This window comes from Marmota monax, unplaced genomic scaffold (assembly GCF_021218885.2).
Source record: "Marmota monax isolate L192 unplaced genomic scaffold, Marmota_monax_Labrador192_F-V1.1 WCK01_AAM20220418_F8-fsc00274, whole genome shotgun sequence".
NCBI classification, from domain to species: Eukaryota; Metazoa; Chordata; class Mammalia; order Rodentia; family Sciuridae; genus Marmota; species Marmota monax.
In genome coordinates, this window is record NW_026694547.1 from 1641714 (window position 1) to 1662769 (window position 21056).

Here is a 21056-nt window from a genome sequence, read left to right on the forward strand (position 1 = left end):
ATATCTTTCAAATTCCCAGCCAGGGTCCTCATTTTCTGGGTATTATGTGCTGGTGACCTGGGGTTGAGCGGGGCACCCCCTCTCTGTGTGGTCCCATCTTGCTTGTGTTGCTGTACTGCCACATGATGGCATAGAACATCCATCAGGAGCATACTTCCCAGAGGTCTAGGCAGAAAACCATTTAGAAGTCCATTCTGTCCTCAAATCCTCCATAAACTATATGGGTGATTCTGTTGACTGCTTCTTCCCATCCCCTATGAGCCCATCCCATGGGGTGTGATCAGGGTTGGGGCTTTCTCAGAGATCTAAATATTTTCCTCTCTTTGATTGGCCCTGAGACTTTTTTTCCCCAGAGAGGGAAGATATGACTAAGTGTCCTTTATAGCAGGACCTGTTCCTCCCACATCATGTATGCTATTTCCTCTGTACAAAAAACAAAACAAAACAAACAACAACAACAACAAAAAACCTTATTGTAAAAAAAAAACCCTCAAGTTTTCCAACCTTGATTCACTGATACTCAAAAGTCAGCTTTCAATGTTAAATATAAGATTTTCTCTTTTCCCTAGGTGACTCCTATTCCTAGTGCATGACAGTTTTGGCACTGTGAGATTGAAAAAGTCCATTTTGAAAGTCAGGTTCACGAAGACTTCTTCCTCTGGTCTCTGTCTACCTTTTTCCCTAGGAGCCGTGTAGGTAGAGGGTTACTGTTATTGTTATTGGTGGGGGGAAAAGGAGTGGAAGGGAAAGGGGATGAAACCATCAGAGTTTAAAACTGTCATTCTGCTTCAGGGAATATATATATTTTTATTTTATTTTATTTTTTATTAGTTACATATGACAGGGAATATTTTAATGTGATCCCACAGAATCTACTGTCAGAAGTCATGCCCACCATCTTCTCTGGAGACTTGGGATTGGAACTAAAGAGTAGATGCTTTTTCAAAGGATACTTTCTCAACATTTCAGGCATGTCCCACTATGAAGAAGCTTACTTCATTTTCTGAAAATTGGCTGCAACTCTAGAATTGGTATTTCCCACCATTTCTTAGTATCTGATTCAAGATTCTTTGACCACTGATGATGGAATAGGCTCTTTTCCCCAAATGTAGCATATTATGTTTTTAAAAGAGACCCACAGCAATAACACCCATCAGCTTTCTTCTCTTACAATGAACCTGGCTACACTTCCTTCAAACAAGCCATCTGTTTCCTCTCTCTTCTTGGATCTGGGAAGAACTTCACAAATACTTAACCCAAAGAGTATATTCTGTGACTTCTGAGACTATATCATATAAGAAGATATGGCTTTTGGCTGGGTCGTTCTCTAATCTCTCTACTACCTTTCTTCCTCTCTCTCTGGACACATGCTCTTAGAACTCAGCTGCTATTGTTAGGAGGGACCTCTGGTGAACACTCCAGATGATGGCTCCTTTTCCTCCTCTTCCTATCAGGGCCAGCTGATAACTAGCAATAGCAGTCAGGCATATGCGTGAGAAGCTCTTAAGATGATTTCTGCTTCACTCACTGTCTGACTACAGCCGTGTACTAGATCCCGAGTAAGGACTGTCTGGCTGAACCCAGTTGGCTTCCGGTATCATGACAGCCAATAACAATAAATAGTTGCTATTGTTTTACGCTATTACATCTTGGGGCATTTTGTTATGAAACAACAGATAAACGATACACAAAAGGAGTCGTGGAGATTTTTGGATTTTCTCCCAGCAGTGTTGGAATTGAGGCACAGAGAGATTATGCCAATTAGCCATAAGAGCTGGAAGATTATGCAGACCTAAATGCTGAAGGTTTATCCATATGTGAAAGGAACCATGCAAATGAGAAATGAGAATTTTCAGAGAGGGAAATGAAAGGGCGTGATGAAAATTTGAAGACTTTCTACTTCTTAGCTTCTGTAAGGCTGGTCGTACATTCAGGCCTTGTATCTTATGAGCGGCTTTTATAATCTACAATAAGAATAAACAGTGACTATATTCTCATTATTTGCCTTAACTAATTTCAGTGTCTTTTAATTTCTTTCTGCCAAATAACTCTTGCATAAGACACTCACTAACCAATTTGAAATGGAAGTAGACATACCACTGGCTTCATATGCAATAAATCAGGAGCAGAAAAGTTTTACCTGCCTTAGAGAAGAACACCTTAATAATTTTGCTCTGGTAATAGAGAAGGGGACCTTTATACCTATATACTCCTGGCCTTTGGCTCCAAACACAACATGGCAACCCTGGTGGTCACTGATGCTGCTATTTACTATTTATCTATTTACTGTTCTCTGCCTTCCTGGAACATGGTAGGATCACATTTCCTGACTCCCCAAAGCCAATCCCTAAGTAGTGTGGGATTGTGTAACCAGATCCATCCAGGAAGGTATGGTAGAATTGCTCTGTGCCACTCTGAGCCGCCACTGAATTGTCTTTTCCAGACTCTCCATTGTTCTCTTGCTTTTGCCATGTTTCCAGTTGATATTGCTGAGAGTGGCTGCTCCATCTATTTCTGTGCTCTTGAGTAGGAATGAGAAAGCGCAACAGAAACCCAGCTGATTCACAGTACAGTGGGACTGAAGAGTAATCCTTGGAGGTTTAAAGGAGATGTAGGAGTTGTTTATCATCATAGCATAATCCTGCCTATTTTGCTTGATTTCATGATCCCTCACCATACACACCATACACACATCATATATATATATATATATATATATATATATAACTTTAAATTATATATAAATATATATATCATATATATATTTAAGTTATACATATATATATATGTGTATATATATATATATATATCACTTCAATTTTTTCTGTATTTATTTTACTTGGTGCATTATAATTGCACATAACGGTGGAATTCATTGTTACATATTCCCTTTGAATTTTGACACACTCCGGTATGGGTATGTGTAGGTTTTAAGGGTTCCCATTCAACCTTATAATGCCACTTAAGGCATGTGCCACAGCATCCAGCTTGTGTTCTATTTCCAAGGGCATAACAATTAAATCATCAACTGTTGAGAACTTTCTACGGCAATGCAATCTTTGGGATTTGCCATTTAAGAGTCATATAATACCTATGAAACTTTCCTATATATAGTTATATACCCTGCCTCAGCTTTCTTCTCATTTCCTATACTCAATTTTCTGGAAACTTATTTTATTCTAATTGCTTCCCTAAAGCCTGGTCAGGCTACACAGACCAAGGCTATTCTGATAATCTAGTCTTTATTCTGGGCATATGGCTAAAAACTTTCAAAATTGAAAAAAAAGGTCAAAATGATGGGCATCTCAAACTCAAATATGTTTAGAGTTACGTGGGGATGCTGATACAATGCAAATTCTAAGGTTCCATTGCAAGAGATTCTGATTCAGAAAGTCTAGGGAGGGCACTGGCCATCTGCACTGTAGTGAGCTCCCAGGGGATACTCATGTTGCTACTCTGTGGACCACACTTGAAGTAGCATGACTTCAGATGATGGTTTTTAGTTTTCTCCAAGTCTAAAATAAAGACCAGTGTGGGAACCAATATCTTCTGTGGAGTAGAGGAGATCGTCTCCATAATTGCTGTGATGAGCTAGCATGAGTAACACTTAAAACTGGTTCAAGAGAGAATTACTAAAGTGTGCTCCATTGGGAATGGGGGAGGGTGGAAATCTTGTTAATTTGCACTTGTTTCATATCTTTACAACTTGGAGTGAAGGCTGGAGGTGAAATTTTTTTTTCTCTTGTTTGTAGGCAGAGGTCTGGCCCTGAATCACACATTTGTACTCTGTTTCCTCCTTCTTTCTTTCCTTCCTTCCTTCCTTCCTTCCTTCCTTCCTTCCTTCTTCCCTCCCTCCCTCTTCCTCCTCCTTCTTTTTGGTACTGGGATTGAACTTGGGTGCACTTAACCTTTGAGTGGCATCCCCAGCCATTTTTTTTTTTTTTTTTTTTGAGATAGGGTCTTACTAAGTTGCTTAGGGCCTTGTTAAGTTGCTAAGGCTGGCCTTGAACTTGCAATCCTCCTGCCTCAGCCTCTCAAGTCACTGGGATAATAGGCATGTGCCACAGCATCAGGCTTGTGTTCTATTTCCAAGGGCATAACAGTTAAATCATCAACTGTTGAGAACTTTCTATGGAAATGCAATCTTTGGGATTTCTTTGACAGCCAGTTGTTGAACTTGGGAACTCACAAAAAGTTATGTGAAACAGAGGCCTCATTCTTCTTTCTCAATATTTTTGCTTCCTCAAGAGCTATCTTTTTGATTCAATGGCAGATAGGTTGACAACTGGGTAGATAGTGTCCTGTAAGTGGTGGCCCCAGCCAAGTATTTTATTACTCCTCATCCACCCCTCTCTATCCTTTGTTTATGATCAATATCAGCTAAGCTCCTCAATTCCCTGAAACATTTTAACAAAGTCATGCAACAGTTTAGATTACCTGGTCCAGTCTATTCATTTTGGTTTAAATGAGAAAGTTGAGATTTGAAGGGGAGAAATAAGTTTTTCCAGGTTACACAGCAGAACCCGAGCAGAACCCTGGCAGAGCCAGTGCAGTGAAAAGGATCTCCTAACCCCTTCCCAGTCCAGTGTTTTTCAACTGCATACACTTCTCATGGATCAGAAAATTGAGATGAACAGGAGAAAGGAAGACAGCAATGTGGGCACCCAACATTCGTTCAGCTACCCAGAAGCCCAGACACAATTTGAATGTTGTTCTGCCATCACTAAATTGTAAACTATCAGACCTGGGAAGAATGTATCCCATTCTCTAACTCTTCAATAATGACACTGGGCAACACATACATAGTATAAAATTTACCAATTCCCTTACTTTAGGAAATTTAAGACATTGCTTTTCCAAATTCTGCTCCCAAACCTCTTCTGCTTTTCCCATTCCTGATACTTGCAGCCCAAATGTGACTGTCTTTGGTCTTGAGTCCTCAAAGGAAAAATATTTCTTGCTTCTTCCTGGAGGTTTTTAGCCTCATTATCATATTCAGAGAGGAGAAAGAAGATCATTAGTGTCCAAACTGACACTGCTGGTGAAAAGCTGGCCAAGATCCCTGGATCTCAGTGCGTCCAAAGCAAGTTTTCTTTGGTCTTCGCTTGTTAATGATGGTGTATTCAAACCTCCTTTATTTAGATCTCACTGACTTGGAATCAACAGTAATTGTGACAGGGACTAAACTGAGATTTACCTCTTAGGAGTAAAGAGAAAAAGTTGAACAAATTGTTAGAGTTAATGATATTTAAAGAGAGATCGGTAGCCTATTTAAGAAAAAAGTCTACAGCAGTGGATGGAACTCAGTGGTAGAACACATGCCTAGGATGCTCAAGACCCAGTTCACACACCACATACACACACACACACACACACACAAAGATGTTTTAAAGTATTGTAGAAGCACTATCTATAGCATGTTCAGAACCCTGACCTATACCTCTTGACCATTTTATTTATATGTTATTCTTAGCTGTACCATGATCTGAGAATTTAAAAATCTGTCTGTTTGTTTTTTTGCAGTGCAGGGGGATGGAACCCAGGGCCTCTCCCATGCGAGGTAAGTGCTCTACCACTGAGCTATACCTCTACCCCATCTCATGAGAGATTATATTGGGGAATATGTTTTAGTTTAAGCAATATAACTAAATTGTACTCCTCTGAAAGAAGAAAGAATCTTCCACTTCAGAGTTTTGTTTTCTTTTGGGTTTCCTTTTAATAATGGAGATGGCTTAGTGAAGTTTTCTATACTCACAGTGTGTGCATGTGTGTACTTACTCTGAGTTGTCCCGGGTTGGAGACACTCTGACTTAGAAGCAATGACACTGAAATAGTGATTGTTGTAATGCCTAAGTATAGTTCAGAATAGGTGTAGTTATGTGTTATAGCGTTCAAGAATAGTAAACAGGTTTGAAACTTCATCCTAGGTAATAAATGACATAAAGATAGGAGAAAATCAGATGATTTTTCATGTAAGCCCAATGCATCCAATGAGAAGGATTTTATTTTAAAGGGGATGGAGAGTTGGGAAGAGAGCATGACTGACTGAATTCTGGGAGCAATGGAGATGCTGAAGTTGGGGGTTAGTCAACCATCCTGTTAGGTAACACTGTTTTTGCTCATCCTGTACCTAAGCTCTGATGAATAATGGACTACCTTAACAGCAAAGGTGAGAAAGTTCAAAGAAAATAATATGCAAAATGCGGCTAGAGAAAGAGAGCCCTGAACACACACAACTCCAGATCTAAAATCAGTTATCATGGTGTAGCATGATCCTCTGGATTAAGTGGCCTGGACACGAAACTACTTTCATGCTAACCATAGCACCTAACTTTCAAATCCAGCTAAGACCTAAGGTCCAAGCACAGTGGATTTATGAATATGGACACAACATTAGAACTTGTGACTCTGTTTTGAATTGGTATACTTTGTCTATGGTACCTGTCCTGGGTCCACCTTTCTACATTCCTTTTGTTCCCCGTTTTCAAAAGTACTATTAAATTTTAATGTGTAAACTTCAACATTTACCCACATACACACTTTGGTGATTGTAGTAAATGTATATGGTTGTGCACCCAATACCACAACCCGGTTTTAAAACCCTGCTCACCCCAAGTGTTCCCGAGATCCTGTTTGCAGCCGATACCTGCTTCCACCGTCCCCTCCGATGATGCTCTACATCTTTTTCACACTTTTCAATTAGCTTTGGTTTGAACCCTGTAAAAGTAAGTAGGTGGCTACTTTCAGAGACATGGGTTATGTTGAAACAGCTTTATTTTTTTTTTAATCCATAAATATCTGTTACTGACAAAAGTGGAAAAATCCTTAAGACTAAATCTTACTAAAGTGATACCTGTTTACAGTACATATAGAATGTGCTTTGACAGGTAAGTAGGACGATGAGATTTGTACAGAAGCAGTAACAAGGGCACTGCTCGCCATGAAGCTTACATATGGGTAATGAATAAACTGTGCAAAGGTACGGATAGAAAGGTACTGTTCATCAATACTACCATATAATAAACATAGAATCCATAAATTGGGCTAATGCATAAAAATGTTCATTAATCCCCCCCTTAGGAAATTGTGTCCCCAAACTAAAAATATTACAGTAAGAATTGCTTTTTATTAGAGAATTTCAAGAACTCTTTACTACAAAATGTCCAGTGGAGTTATAGAACTAGACGAATATTTGCCACTACAAAGCAAATGAATGGGTCCTCCCATGGAGTGGCTCTCTCAAGGGTCACTGCAGGGTGGGCAGCACAGTTGAGCAGGGTCTTCCTCTCCCTCCACAGGGAGGGGATTAAGGAAACAGACAGCATCATTTTTCTGAACAATGGAAGGTTTATGTGTTTGCCGATTTACAAGATGGTTTGGATGAGACCAACTTGGAATCTCCATTCCTGCTTCACAAGCCTTCATGGGGAGGACAATAGTGTCACAGGAGGGGCTAGAAAGATACTAGAGTGGGGTGAGTGCCCACCTCCTAGCAGCCCAGGTGGCGGCGCCTCCTCCTCTCTGGTTCGAATGGAGCCTCCGCGTCCAGACTTGGTCTTCAGGATGCATGTTCCAGAGTGGGATTTAAGAACATTCTTTGCCACACAGAGTCTTTGCCAACTCTGGGGCTCAGAATGTATTTCCCAGCTGTCCTCAGATACAAACTTCATGCCCCAAATTCCCAGGCCGGCTCTGAACTTTCCTCCTCCAGTCCATTCCCTATCTGAAATTGGAATCGCCTCCCTCCAGCTATAAAGGGCCACTTCAAAAATGAAAACTCCAGACTCAGAATTTCCCAGTGACATAGACATCTGGGTGATTTAGGTGTGTCTACAGGAGAGGCTTCCGTGATGCATGGTTGGTGACCTTTTGAATGGTCACACCCTTCATCTTCTGGTCTGAGAGTAACTGTGGGTGGCTGAGCCTGTTGAGCCCACCCCAAGCTTTGGTGAGGAGTCTGGTGGCTGTCTAGGGCTTCTGAGGATGTCACCAGGGGCAGGCATAGTGGAATATGTGCAGCTCAGTTGAGGTGGAAAGGATATGGAGAAAGGATGGTAGATGAGAGGTTGATGGACATGAGAGCCCTAGAATGTAAGAGCTGGGTGAGACTTTGAGGCTCATCTAGACAAAGCCCCTTGTTTTACAGATGGGGGAAACTGAGGCACTGAGCAGGAACATGATTCCCCCTTGGTCACATAGCAAGATGGAGAAAAAGCCAGGGCTGGAAGCCACATCTCCGGAGCCACAGCCCTCTGCTTTCTTTTTCTCCCCAAGTCTGCAGTCTTCCAAAACCAAATACAGAGCCCAGGAAGACTTCTTTCACATTGAATCTGCCATTAAAATGCTGCATTTTATAAAAAATAACATTTGAACCCTGAAAAATACTTCGTTAAAACACAACATGCTTCCTTGAAAATATTCCAGAGCAAAGTTTCCCAGATTTGGAGAGAATGACAGGAATGTGAATGGGAGGTAATATGTCCATACTTCTTAGAATAGGTGCCTTCCAGGGTCCAAGGGATTGAAGCCCTTTCAAACTTTTACCTTGGGTCAAGTCCACAGATGCCTGTGGAAGGAATCAGGGTGGAAGTCTGGTGGCAGACAGAATATCTCTGAAGAAAATGGATTGAGTTTGGTGGCAGGGACTTGGGATGGATACTCCTCTATGTGTTGAGAGCTGTGAGTCTTTCAAATCCTTTGGAACAAATGGGGGGGCGGAGGTTGTGATGCACACTATCAGGAAGGAGAAATGAGTAAGAGCAGTTGCTGAGAGCCCCCAAGGGTATGAATCTTTGGCCAGAGCAGGAGCCTCTGGGCTAGTAGAAGCCTGGGGCAGGGGCTTCACGGGTCTTGCAGCTATAGAAACCAAGGCTGATATTTAAGCCATGATACCTCTAACCCAGCAACCCTCTCCCTTCCCTCCCAAAGATCAGCAGGGGAGAGCCCTTGGCTCTAAACCCTGGGCTATCACCTTACAGGTGTAGGAATTGAAGTATAAACCAATAAGACCAAAAGAGGACTCGAGCAATGTCTGATTCTTCCACAGTTTTTACCCAAAGCTTTAGTTCTTGAAACTAGAGACTCTAGCAGGACCAGAGAAAAGAAATTAGGGATGGAGGAAGGTAAATGGAGGAAGAGGGAAATGAGAAGAAAGAGAAAACTGGCACATGAGAGAGACTGAGGTTGAGAAGAGAGTGAGCTTAGAAAAAGGGGAGAAGGTTGGAACTTTCTAAGAGGCAGACCCATTGCCCAAGACACGGGGGAATCCTGAGGCAAGAAGCCCAGTTCGGAGGTTAAGGGATCCTAGGCAGGAGGAAGCAAGACAGGAAAGATGGAAGGGCATAAGGGATCTTGAGATCTTCAGGAGGAACACACAGAGCAGGAGAGACCTGTGCCGACTCCTGTCCATTTCTATCAGAGCAATGGAGACATGCAAGAAAGAGCAAAAGGAGCAGAGGGACATCTTGGGCTTTAGGCTTCCTTTACTAGGGAGGGACAGGGGTACTTTATTATGAAGGAGGTGTTGCTCCTCTGGGGGTAGCAAAGGCCACTGACCTGGTGGGGCTGAAAGTTGTGAATCTAGGTTCCAGCCCCAGAACCCTCTCTTTATGGGAACTTACCTGGTAATGTGACTTTGCTTATTCCATCGAGATGATGGGACAACTGAATTAACGAGACACAGCAGTCCCCCCTTATTGGCAGGGGATATCCTCCAAGACCCCAAGTAGATGCCTGAAAATGCAGATGGTACCAAGCTCTGTATATATGTTTTTTTTTTTTCTTATACATGCACATGTGTGATAAAGTTTAGAAATCAGACATGGAAAGAGATTAGCAACAACAGGTAGTAATAAGATAGGATAGTTATAGCAATATATTGTGATAAAAGTTATATGAATTCAGTTTTTCTCTGTTAAAAGAGTCAAGACAGATATTAATATTTTAGGACCATGTTTGATGGAAACAGGGTGATGCAAAACTGTGAATGAGTGGGGGACTGCTGTCCCTCTTTGCCCCAGTTAAAAGACATAGTTTTCTGGATTTTGCTATAGGGGGACTGAATTGGAGTATGTTTGTAGACCTGTCTCTATGTAAACCCATCTCTATCCCTTTTTCTCTTGCTTTCTGTTCTTCACTCCCTCTTTTCCTCCTTCCCTCCTTCCCGACTCAAGGGTGAGACAGGGAAAAAAAAATCCTTTAAAAGAAGTAAGGGTTCTAAGCAGAATTTTCTGCTCCAACGGACACCAAAGATTTTCAACCAGACAGTGGTAAGGCTGGAATGAGAAATTTTCTGAGATCAACCTGTCAAACAACCCTTGAGACAGACACCTTGTCAGAGACAGGGCTGAGGGAAAAGCATCCCCCTGGGGGATGGAGAACTTGGTGGCTAGAAGATGCCTAGATGGGATGTGCCCAGCTCTCGGGTTTAGTGTGTGCATGTGTAGACACCCGGGGAGGGAATTCTCACCTACCCATGTCCTGTCCTCATCCCCTCGGCCAACAAGTGGCTCTCAAGGCTTAGGGGCCAGCTGTGAGACACATCTTTAAATCCGGGAGTGATCAACTGCTATATTTAGACTGATTACTTGTTTTCTGAGCCTTCTTAGAAGCCTCCAGCCTTCTAGAACAAACACTCATAAACCCATGGGGACCAGCCCTTAAGAAGGTTTATGTGTTTGTGGGGAAGAAAGCGAAGTGGACCCTGGCTCCCTGGCACCACAGTCCCAGAGACACTTGCCCAGTGGGGAAGCTGAGGGCTGCATCTTTGTAACCCCAAACCTCCATCCCCTCAGGATTCATGCCGGGCATTCCTGTTCACTCTGGGAAGTGAGCCTTGGGGAGGGGAGGAGAAAAAGAGCTTTGCAATTTCTTGAAATCTGTAAGAGGAAGCAGTCCATTGATCTCTCTGCTGTTCGTGGACTTGATTAAATATCCCCAGGGTAGATACTGAGGAATCCTCCCACCCTTCTTTTTTATAAAGGGCCATCCATGTGGAACTGAGGGAATGTCAAATTCCAGTTAAGGGCACGGTTGCTGGAGTCTTGTTTTTCTCTCGTCATGCCTTTACCAAACAGTCTGGAACTGATTTCCCCCAGCCCCAGCTGGGGAAGGTGCCCTGGCTCTGAGAATGGAGGAGCCCCCATCTCCCTTACCCTGGTCTTGGGGGGAGGGTGCGGACACTGCTCTGTTCATGGTTAGTTGCCCAGGAGCGGTCAACCATTGTCCACTCTCTAGGTTGAAGACAGAAAAGGGGCTGGGATGGGCTGGCAGTGGAGCCCCTCACAGAGAGGGTGGGCGCGGGTCTGCCTGATGCCCACTGCAGGGAAAAATTAATGAGGTGTGTCGGGGGGGGCGGTGGGCTAGTTAGCTCCCAGATCAGCAGCCCAGAAGACCATTGTTTAAATGCATTTGACAAGGTGTCTGTACCCCTTTGGGCCAGTGGTCTGAGAAAAGAGCAGCCAGGACAGAGTAATGGAGCTATGGGGGAAGGGAAGCCAGAGTGGGAGAGGGAGTTCTGAACCCAGAAGGAGCCCAGCAAACAGGCTGAAATGGGGGAAAGAGGAGTGTGAATGGTGTAGGACAACTACCTCAGGGATGTCCTTCTTGTTGGGGGTGCTGAGCACCCCGTCTCTAGAAGCATTTGCCTCTGTCCTGCCTGAGGCTCATGGTAGAGGACAAGCAGAGACCTGGAAAGATGGGAATGGTGAGCCCCTGAGATCCTGGGCATCACAGTGGCCCTCCCCACCCTGCCTCTCTCTGACCACCGAAGGTGCCTCCGGGGAGCAAAACAGGGGTGGCGAAGGCAGGCCTGAGTGGCGGTCATAGTTCAGACTTAGAGGCCTGGAAGAAATGTGGGGATGATCAGGAAGGGCACTCCTGAAGTCCCTGCAGCCCACTGCTACTCCCCTTGGGCTAGGGGGACAAGAGCTAAAGCCCCAGAGAACTTGAGGGTGAATCAGGTAGGCCTAGGGAAAGCCAGTCCCCTATAGGAGGGGGGCCAGGGCCTCCAGTTGGAACAGGACAGGGGTCCCAAAAGCAAAGATGTCGCTGAAGGACAGAATGCTCCCTGTCGCCGGGTTGAAGAGAGGGAAGGAGGGCCAGGGTGGGGTCAGCAAAGGAAGGGCCACTTGGTGGGGACCAGAGAGTTCCAGCAGGCAGAAGAGAATCGTTATTGTGCTTATGAACACAGCAGCTCTCCGACTGCGAGAGCGAGCAGGCAGTTTGTAGGCACTAGAAGATTTCCGTGATGCATTCTAGGTCAATGAATGAGACCGAGCAGCCCCTTCGGTCAGCCCACTGACTGTACCCGCTGGCCGGTTCCAACCCAGGCAGCTTCAGATCAGGAGAGGGTCTTTTTGGCTGACAGAACCTGCCACTGAGTCCTCAGAAGGGGGAGGAGGGGACGTGGGACAGAGGGGAGCCCGTGAAGGTGTGGGAGTGAGACTGGGGCCTCGCCTCTCTCCTCACTCCCCGGGGACTCTACTGGAAGAGTAAGAGCAGTCGCTTCAGATACTGGGTCTGAGTGTTGGACCAGGCCAAGGGGCTGTGTCCCCTGGGGGTATGGCTTTCTCGACCAAGGTGCACACCCCCATCTACCACAGAGGGGACCAGGGAAGGGAGAAGTACAAGGAGAGAAGCTCTACTCCTGACCCCTGCCCTGCCCTGCCCTGCCCTTCCCGGTCCCAGCCCATCAGATGGCCCCAGCCGGGCCCTGCCAGTCACACGGTCACTTCAGTCTTGCTGGCGGTATAGCAGGTGTGGTGGCCAGGGATGTAGTGCAGCTGCTCCACCGTGTTGTGTCTGCGTGAGGCAAAGGCATGGCGCTTGGCTGCCGTGGAGTGACTCTTGCCCAGGGTGGCGTAGGAGTTATTGGAGGCACTGGGATGGGAGTGCATCTTGGTCATGCGGTAACGGTCCAGCACGGGCGTGGACACAAAGACGTCCGTGTGCGAGATGGCCCGCGACAGCGACTGCTCGGGGAAGGCCGTCCGCTCTGGGGACAGCAGCGGGTCCTGGGAGTGCAGGCGCTCGGTGGAGAGCAGCTGCTCATCAGACAGGATGCGGTCGTAGGGCATACTGAACTCATCGGGCAGGCGCCGCTCTGGGGACAGGACCCTGTCCTGGGACATGGCCCGGATGGGCCTGCGGGGTCGTTCTCGGGGCAACGGCTTCTGCTGTGACATCTGGATGACATTGAGGGGGAGAGTGCCCCGGGCAGCCAGATCAGGCAGGTGCCTCCGTCTCATGTAATACTCATCAGCCTCCTTGTCAGCTGCAGGGGAGAGAGAGAGAGAGAGAGAGAGAGAGAGAGAGAGAGAGAGAGAGAGAGAGAGAGAGAAGATAACACGTGACCCCATAGCCAGGGCCTTGGATAGAGTCCTTCAGGCAACTTGATTAACACAGACCTGTAACTCTTCCAGGACAACATAGTCAAAGTCCTTTAGTTGATGGAGTGGGACACAGAGGCTCAGACAAGTGAAGGCCATGCTACTCTACTGAATGTGCAAACTAACCCCTGGGGGCTTGTGCAGTACAGGTTCTGATTCAGGGGTTTGGTAGGGGTCCAACAGTCTGCCTCTCTAACATGCTCCCAGGTGCTGCTCCTGGTCCAAGGACCACCTCAAGTAGCAAGAGGTTAAGGGGCTTCCTCAAGATTACCAGAGAGTTCATGCAGAGCTGATACAAGCCCAACTCTCTGAGCCCTCCTGCCCTGACGCTGTACCTATCTCACCACAGCCCTGAAATAGAATGGTTCCCTGTCTTGCTGAAACATCTAAGTAGCACTCGGCAGCTTTCAGATACGAGGTCTAGAGCCTCTTTGGGAGCTGGGTCACAGAATCAGCCTCCTGGTAGGATAAGTAAGATGCTCCAACTACAAGGCACTTGTGAAAATCCTTAACTTAGCAATATAGTAACACATTCTCTGGAATAGCAGCCAATGCGCAGGAAGCCAACACACAGGCATCCAGCCCCCACACAGCCATACAATCAGCCTACACAAACTCTTGCCTGCACCCACAACTATAGCAGGCTGGAAGGATCCTATGTGTGCATTTCATTCAGATGCTCCATGCTCTTCTTCCAGACCTTCCTTCTAGACCTTTGAATTTATGTAGGACACACACAAACCTGCATTGCTCCAAATTTCAGCCATGAGACCTCCTATAGACAGCATTTGAATTTTCTGCCAAATGCAGGAATGGGGCCTGCTTCTCATTTGGCCCAGAGGAGTCGCTGATGGATATATCCTGCCTAATGAGTAACATTCCCTCATTTCAGTACATCCACCAGATTCCTCAACTCATCATAGATGCCCTCCTCTTGCCAGAGAAACTCAATGTTCCACCACAGAGGTGTCTGATGTAAACTTGAGCCATTCTACCCAGAAGCCCTGAGTCTTGAATCACAGTTGGATGATCATCAAAAGAGATTCATGGGGAGAGCAGGGGGCAAGAGTGGTCCAAGGGTCAGAAGATCTGGAAAGGAGAGCTGTCTTCAATGAACTTTCTTGACTTCTTAGTATCTTAAACCCATCAATACCATAGCCTACCTAGACTCAAATGGCACAATTGTAGTTCCTGGATAAACCAGCTTTAACTGATGAAATGGGATTTGCACCTGAGAGGTAGAAGTCTTTGGTCCTTAAGATGGCATTGCTTTGGTTAGAGAGGGAGCTGGTTTATGAGGCTTTTGAAGGATCTCAGAGAAAGCTCTGGACACTACTACTGTCTATTTCAAGATAGGATATAGAGCAAGAAGTGCCCATGGTTTGAAAAACACAGGTGGTGTGTACGCTAGGGAAGGCTCCTTGCAGTTGAACTGGTGCATGAGTTGAAGTGCTGCCCCTTATGGGAATGTAGATCTGAGTCCTGTGGCCTCTGTTCTATCTATGGAAAGAGTGAACTCAGACCATGTACACCTTCCTGTGTACCACTCCCCTCTTTGTCCTTGGGATTCTGCACCTGTCCTCTTGGGTACCAGACAAGAGAGTGAGACAGAGGAGGATGCTTTGGAGACCCCACAGACAGACCTCAGCCCTAAGGGGAACTTGGCTTACTTAGCCTCTTCAGAGATGAGTACTTGCTCGGGTTGGTCTTCACTGCAGACTCATAGGAGGGGGGAAGGTGAGCCAAGTTCTGGAAAGAGCGGGAGAAGGAGAGGTCATAGGGCTCGGTGGCTGATGTCAGGATGTTGTTCATCCTTGGCTTCTCTGCAAGAAAAGGGAGGAAAGTGCATTGTATTAGTGAAGACAAAAGCTGAGGTAGGCAAGAGATAGGGTCCAGGTTCCATCTCTCCACTTTCTGCCTCATCACTCACTAGAGTCCCCATTCTGCTTTCCTGAACCACTATGCTAGGACACAGCAGGTGCTGTTGACTCAGTTTCCCTTGGGTTCAGTTCCAGTTGTCAATAAGGTTTTAACTGTCACTGGCTCCTATGGTGTTGACCATTCCTTGAATCGCAGACTGAACTCAGACTCAGAAGTAGAATTTTTCTCCTGGGACATCACTAGGTTGTCTGATGAAAATGTAAGCCAGATGTAACTCAGGAGCATCATAAAATCATCCACTTCTGTGCTAAAGTATCCTCTACTAATAGCTGCAGGAAAACCCCACTCTCTGACTCAGACAAATCGGACTTGGGAGGAGCTGCAGTGACTTGTTCTACATACCCGTGGAGGAAGTGCACCTAGGACTCAACTCTGCTGAAGTTCCAACCCATGCTCTGTGCACGATGTCATTCCGCTCCTCAGACAGCTACTGCTCCTTTGGCCCTCTCCAAGCTCCACATCTGACAAGCCATTGTGAGCCTCCCCTCCAAGTATCTTACTTTAATCCCTTTCCCAGAAGCCCCTTTAGTCCTCTCTAAGGTGCTAGAGGAAAGAATGTGGGCAAACATGCCCATCACACCCTTCCTCTTCCCCTGAGATTTTTCCCTCTTCCCCTGAGATTCCAAGGTCAGAAGAGAGAGGATGGAATATCGCCCAGTGACAGACCTGGGGAGAAAATGGAGGAAGGAATGGAAAAAATGGTAAAAGGGAAATGGAGTGAATGACCAATGGGGGCACCATGCAGGGTGAGCTAGGAGCCAGATTAGGAATAACACAGGAAGGGAGAGAGCAGGGGCATGGCTGGGTAAGGGAGAGGTGGTGAGCATTGGGGTCAGAAAGGAGTGGTGGAAAGGCAGGCAAGCATGCCTTAAAGCTTGACAGGAGGAGGAGGAGCCACACACACACAAAACGACAGGAGGTAGTTGCTGGTGGAAATAGTGGTACTGTTCTCAGAAACCAGGCAGTTGAGAGGCTACCGTTTGGCTGCATCATCCCTCCATCCTCCATGGTTGGTATACCTCTAAGAAGGGGTCTTGGGACAGATGTGCAGATGGACTGTAGTTTCCCACACCTCTTGGCAAAGAGTGTGCTGGAATCATGGACCACGAGAATTCTGTGGACAGTTGGGGAGTGAGAAGCCCTCCTCGGCTTTATCCAAGGGCAACTCCAAGAATAGGGAACTCCTGGCTTCTCTATCCTTTCCTGCCTGCATTGTCACCCCCAGAACTGGGGATTGAGCCAGAGGATTTCAGCCAATCAGCTGTTGTTCATACCAGCTCGGTACATATGTGAGGGGGTGGGGGATGCTGTGCATCCCTGAGAGATCAGAACATACTGTACAGAGAGCACCTCCCTGGCATGGACCAGGACAGATGCCAGGAAGTGGGGTGGGCAGGAAGCTGAGAGCTCTGATCCCTAGACTTGGTTCATAGCCACCAGTCCCTTAGCCTTTGTTTCTTCACTTCTGGATGTACTTGAGAAGAGCAGACTTTTTTCTGCTTATTGGCATCATTCTTCCAAGGAGGACATCACTCAGCACACCCTCTTCCAAATGCAATATTTCTGGATACTGTTGCTCCACCACTGTTTTCTAAAGCATGACACTGAGTCAGTGCCAACTCTAACTTGCCTTTTGTCCCCATCAGGATTGCCCCTGGCCCCTTGATCATGCTTTCTCTCCTTCCTTACTCTTCCTCTATCAGATTCTCCCTTAACTCCAAGCTCTTGGTTGTGATCATGTCACATCTTTTCAGCTCACAATGATGTCTTCTCTTCTGGCTCACTTAACCCTTCTCGCAAGGTCCACCTGGGTTAGTGTCTAACTGGTCTCTCATAATTGGACCTGAGTTGGTCTTGTGGCTCTTCATCGATGGCCATCTTCTTGACAGCATATGCCTTGCTCTCGGATTTTCCTGATTATTTCCTATTACTTGGCACCAAACCAGGATCCAAATGGACCTCTGTGGTTAATCAGGCCTCCTCCTTTCTTAATAATTGCTCTGCCAGTTCCTGGGGAAAAGGTAATATCTAAGACAGGAATGCTCCCCCCACACCTTAAGCTGCTCAAGGGCAGGTACTGGAACTCATCAACCCCCATCTCCTTGCCTCAGTTGGAGGAAAGATGGCAGGAAGAGAGAGAGGGAGGATGGCTCTTCCTTTTGTACTGGGTCCTCTGTGCTTGTGCTGGCTCCTTCTGGGAAAAAATCAGCTCAGCCTTTGCTCTTCCCATAATGTTACTGAGTCAGTGGAAGCTCTCGACACCATTGGCATCCCAGGGCTCCCTATCTCTACCCTCTGCTTTTCTCTTTTGGGATTCTTGCACAGATTGTTCTCACTCCCAAGGCTTCTGTTGCTGTCTCCAAAGTTTAACTTGGATCTTCTGCACTAACCTTCCTCCAGACTTCATTTCTGCATCCCTACCTGCCTATTGAAGGATTTTTTTCTTGCAAATCCTATACTCATATCAAACTCTTGATGTCCAGATCCAAACTCACCATGAACAACTCCATTCCCTGTACACATGATTTTCCTGATTGCTTAGGTGGTATTATCAGCCCCTCCTCCACTCTTCTCATTAACCTTGGCTTGCTATTCTTCATGGCTCTCCTCAGCCCTGCTCAGTTACTAACAAATCTTTCTCAACATGTTTCATATATCGATCCTCCTTCCTGCTCCCTCAACACTGCCACCTCTTTTCAATGATCTCTCTCAGTTGTAATTCTAGCTAGACCCTACAACCTGAAATATCTGATTATGCTACTCTTTAGTCATATATTTCTACTAGGAGCACTACACTTGAGGGGCACATCAAAACAGTCTATTCCCCTACTTTTAATTAAAATGTCCCTCAACCTCGATGCTGAGGCACTGTGCAATCTCACATGAGAGTCTCTACCATGTGGGTTGTTGAATTTATCTTTGTATTTTTCAGACTCTCTCTCACTAAAACGTGAATAATGCTTATGCTCTTTCATAGCAAAGAGACAGGAATAATTGAAGCTTCACAGTTTACATGGCCGTCTTATGTTCTGTTGAGCTTTGAACAGGGACTCCCCAAATAGGTTTTTCTCCGTGGTCCCAAATATTGTGACCTGGTGGGAGGATGTTAGAACCGGGGAGGGAAAAACATGGTTTTGTAACTCTTTGGCTGTCCTCCTCTGCTAAGGGTTCTCTGCCTCTTTCCCTGCCAAGAGGCTGAAGCCCAATCAGCTCTGAGTTTCATCAAATATTAATTAGTTTGGGGAAGATGGAGATAGTTTAACCAAGTCTCATGTCCATTTGTATTAATGATGCCAAAAGTAGATTTGGGCAAAGAAGCGTGTTCATCTTCTTGCCGTAGACACAGAATCTATGACCGCAAGAAGTGACACGTATTGCAAATGTAAATGAGTTGAGAAAGGATCTTGCTTCTTCTCTTTCATGGCAGGAAATCACTCTGCTATCAGAGACAGAAGCACCAAGGGGACAAAGGGAGAGTGGAGATTTGTGGCCAGGAGGAGGGCAGGCATGTGGCTCCTCAGTTTCAGTGAGTCAATGACCATGCATTTGATGCTCGGATAGGCATCCATGGTTGGAATGGAGCCACTTGGAATGAGGATGGAATGCCGAGTGCTCTCAGTCATCTCTCACCATGTGTAGGGGTCTGGGTAGCACTGCTTAAAATCGGATGATTATACTGATGATCACCTGAAAGTCACAGAAAAGAAAAATTTAAAGAAGGGCTCAAACATTCCAATGTCTTCCCAACATGACAGCAGCTCTCTTTACCTCTAAGTCTTTTTCTGACTCAAGGGAAATACTTCTAAGAAAGGCAGGAGTTAGTGTATTATGCTCCAAGAAACTGTTTTTGTCTCTCTTCTCTGCATCTGGGCTTCCTCTGTCACCATGGTGACCCACACCCGTCCCTGGATGTGGCTTACCAGCTATACATACTTGTTGGGATAGAGGGAGGTGAAAAGGAGCATTTTGCAAGCATATGTACATAGCATGGGGAACTGAGTTGGTGGGAGGGTGCTAGGGTGTGGTTAACCAGGATTAGGATCCCTGACTTAAGGTTTTTGTTTTATTTTATTTTTTTTTTAATTTTTTTTGGTACTGGGGATTGAACCTAGGGACACTCAACTACTGAGCCACATCCCCAGTCCTCTATTGTATTGTAGTTAGAGACAGGGTTTCTCTGAGTTGCTTAGGGCCTTGCTAAGTTGCTGAGGCTGGCTTTAAACTCACCTTCCTCCTGCCTCAGCCTCCAAAGCACCATCGTGCCCAGCTTAAGAATTTTAAATACAGGTGTCTGGGGATATTGTGAGATGCAGCAAGCTGATGAGAACTATCCACTGCCTGAGATCAGGAGTCCTGGGTTCTAGGCTAAATGACATACCCAATAATTTAGAAGAATTTCTTTTATTAATATTGCAAAAGCCTACTTAGATAGATCCATAAAATAAGCAGATTTTGGGTAATGCTGTCAAAGTCCAGAGTTCAGGGCATTCCAAGAGCTTCTAAATGGTTAGAATGGAGATTTAGCTTGCCTCTAATGTATACTCCCAACATTGTATTATTGCTACAACTCAGTGTTGTATGTTTTTTTAAATATTTTTTTTTTAGTTATAGAGGGCACAATATCTTTATTTTGTTTATTTATTTTTATGTGGTTCTGAGGATCTAACCCTAGTCTCACACATGTGAGGCGAGCGCTCTACTGCTGAGCCACAACCCCAGCCCAACAGTATTGTATTCTTGATTTCTCTGGTGTGTGTATCTAATTTTAACCAAGAGACACAAGGTATTTTTTCTTCTTTATTTCAGTATTGGGGATTGACCCCAAGGGGGCTATGAGTGAACTACATTCCCAATGTTTTAAAATTTTATTTTGACACAGGGTGTCACTGAGTTGCCCAGGCTGGCCTTGAACATCTGATCCTCCTGCCTCAAACTCCCAAGTCACTGGGATTACAGGAGAGTGCCACCACACCAGCCTGCGGTCTTTGCTTTATTATACCTACACTGTGGAATATGGCTCTGTCATATTTTGTTTATTTATTTTTATGTGGCGCTGAGGATCTAACAGGGCTAGTACATCATCTTCACGGGGCTAGTACATCTGTCTCTATTTCTGTACATCTTGTGGAAATTGTCTTTCTTACCCTTGGCATTATACTCTCTGGCTACTCATTCCCTAGTTCCTTTATGGTATCCCTTTCCCTCTTCTCTAAGAACGGAGGCTCTTAGAGAAGCATTAGTTAGCATTTCCATCTCCTAAAACACTACTCTTCATGAAGACTTCAATGCCGACTTCAATGCCATTCAAAATATTCCACCCTCTTGCCCAAAGTGATAGTTCGCCAATCTGCAACTTTAGACTGAGGCAAATCTGATTTGCAATTTACATTTTAAACTGCTAATGGACATCCCTTGACATTCCTGCCCTTACTCCAGACCATAAGTCCCAAAGTGAGTTTATCATTTTATTCTCCTTTGTTCAAGTTCTAGGTACTTATGTTTCATGGGTGTGGAAGGTAGAACATCAGTCATCTTGATTGTTTTCCTCCTTTCATTCTCCATATTCACATGAACCCTCAAAGTTTTCTTCCAATTGTTTTCTACTGAATCCAGGCCCACACTATATTGTCAAGATTTTGCTTAGCTCTAAGCTCCGGCCATTTCTAAGACAAATCATCCTGTATCCTCTTAACCACATAACATTCCCCAAACCAATAAGTCTGGACT

At 45.3% G+C, this 21056-nt stretch overlaps 1 protein-coding gene across 1 annotated transcript; it reads right to left on the reverse strand.

Moving 5' to 3' along the window:
• Positions 1-6761: 6761 nt before the first annotated feature.
• Shisa6 (shisa family member 6) lies at positions 6762-19016 on the reverse strand (the record flags this gene model as incomplete). Its single annotated transcript, XM_046420723.2, has 3 exons — positions 6762-13273; positions 15059-15211; positions 18960-19016. Coding segments are annotated over 3 exons (764 nt in total), but the record flags the coding sequence as incomplete, so codon positions are not given.
• Between the last annotated feature and the right edge of the window lie 2040 nt (positions 19017-21056).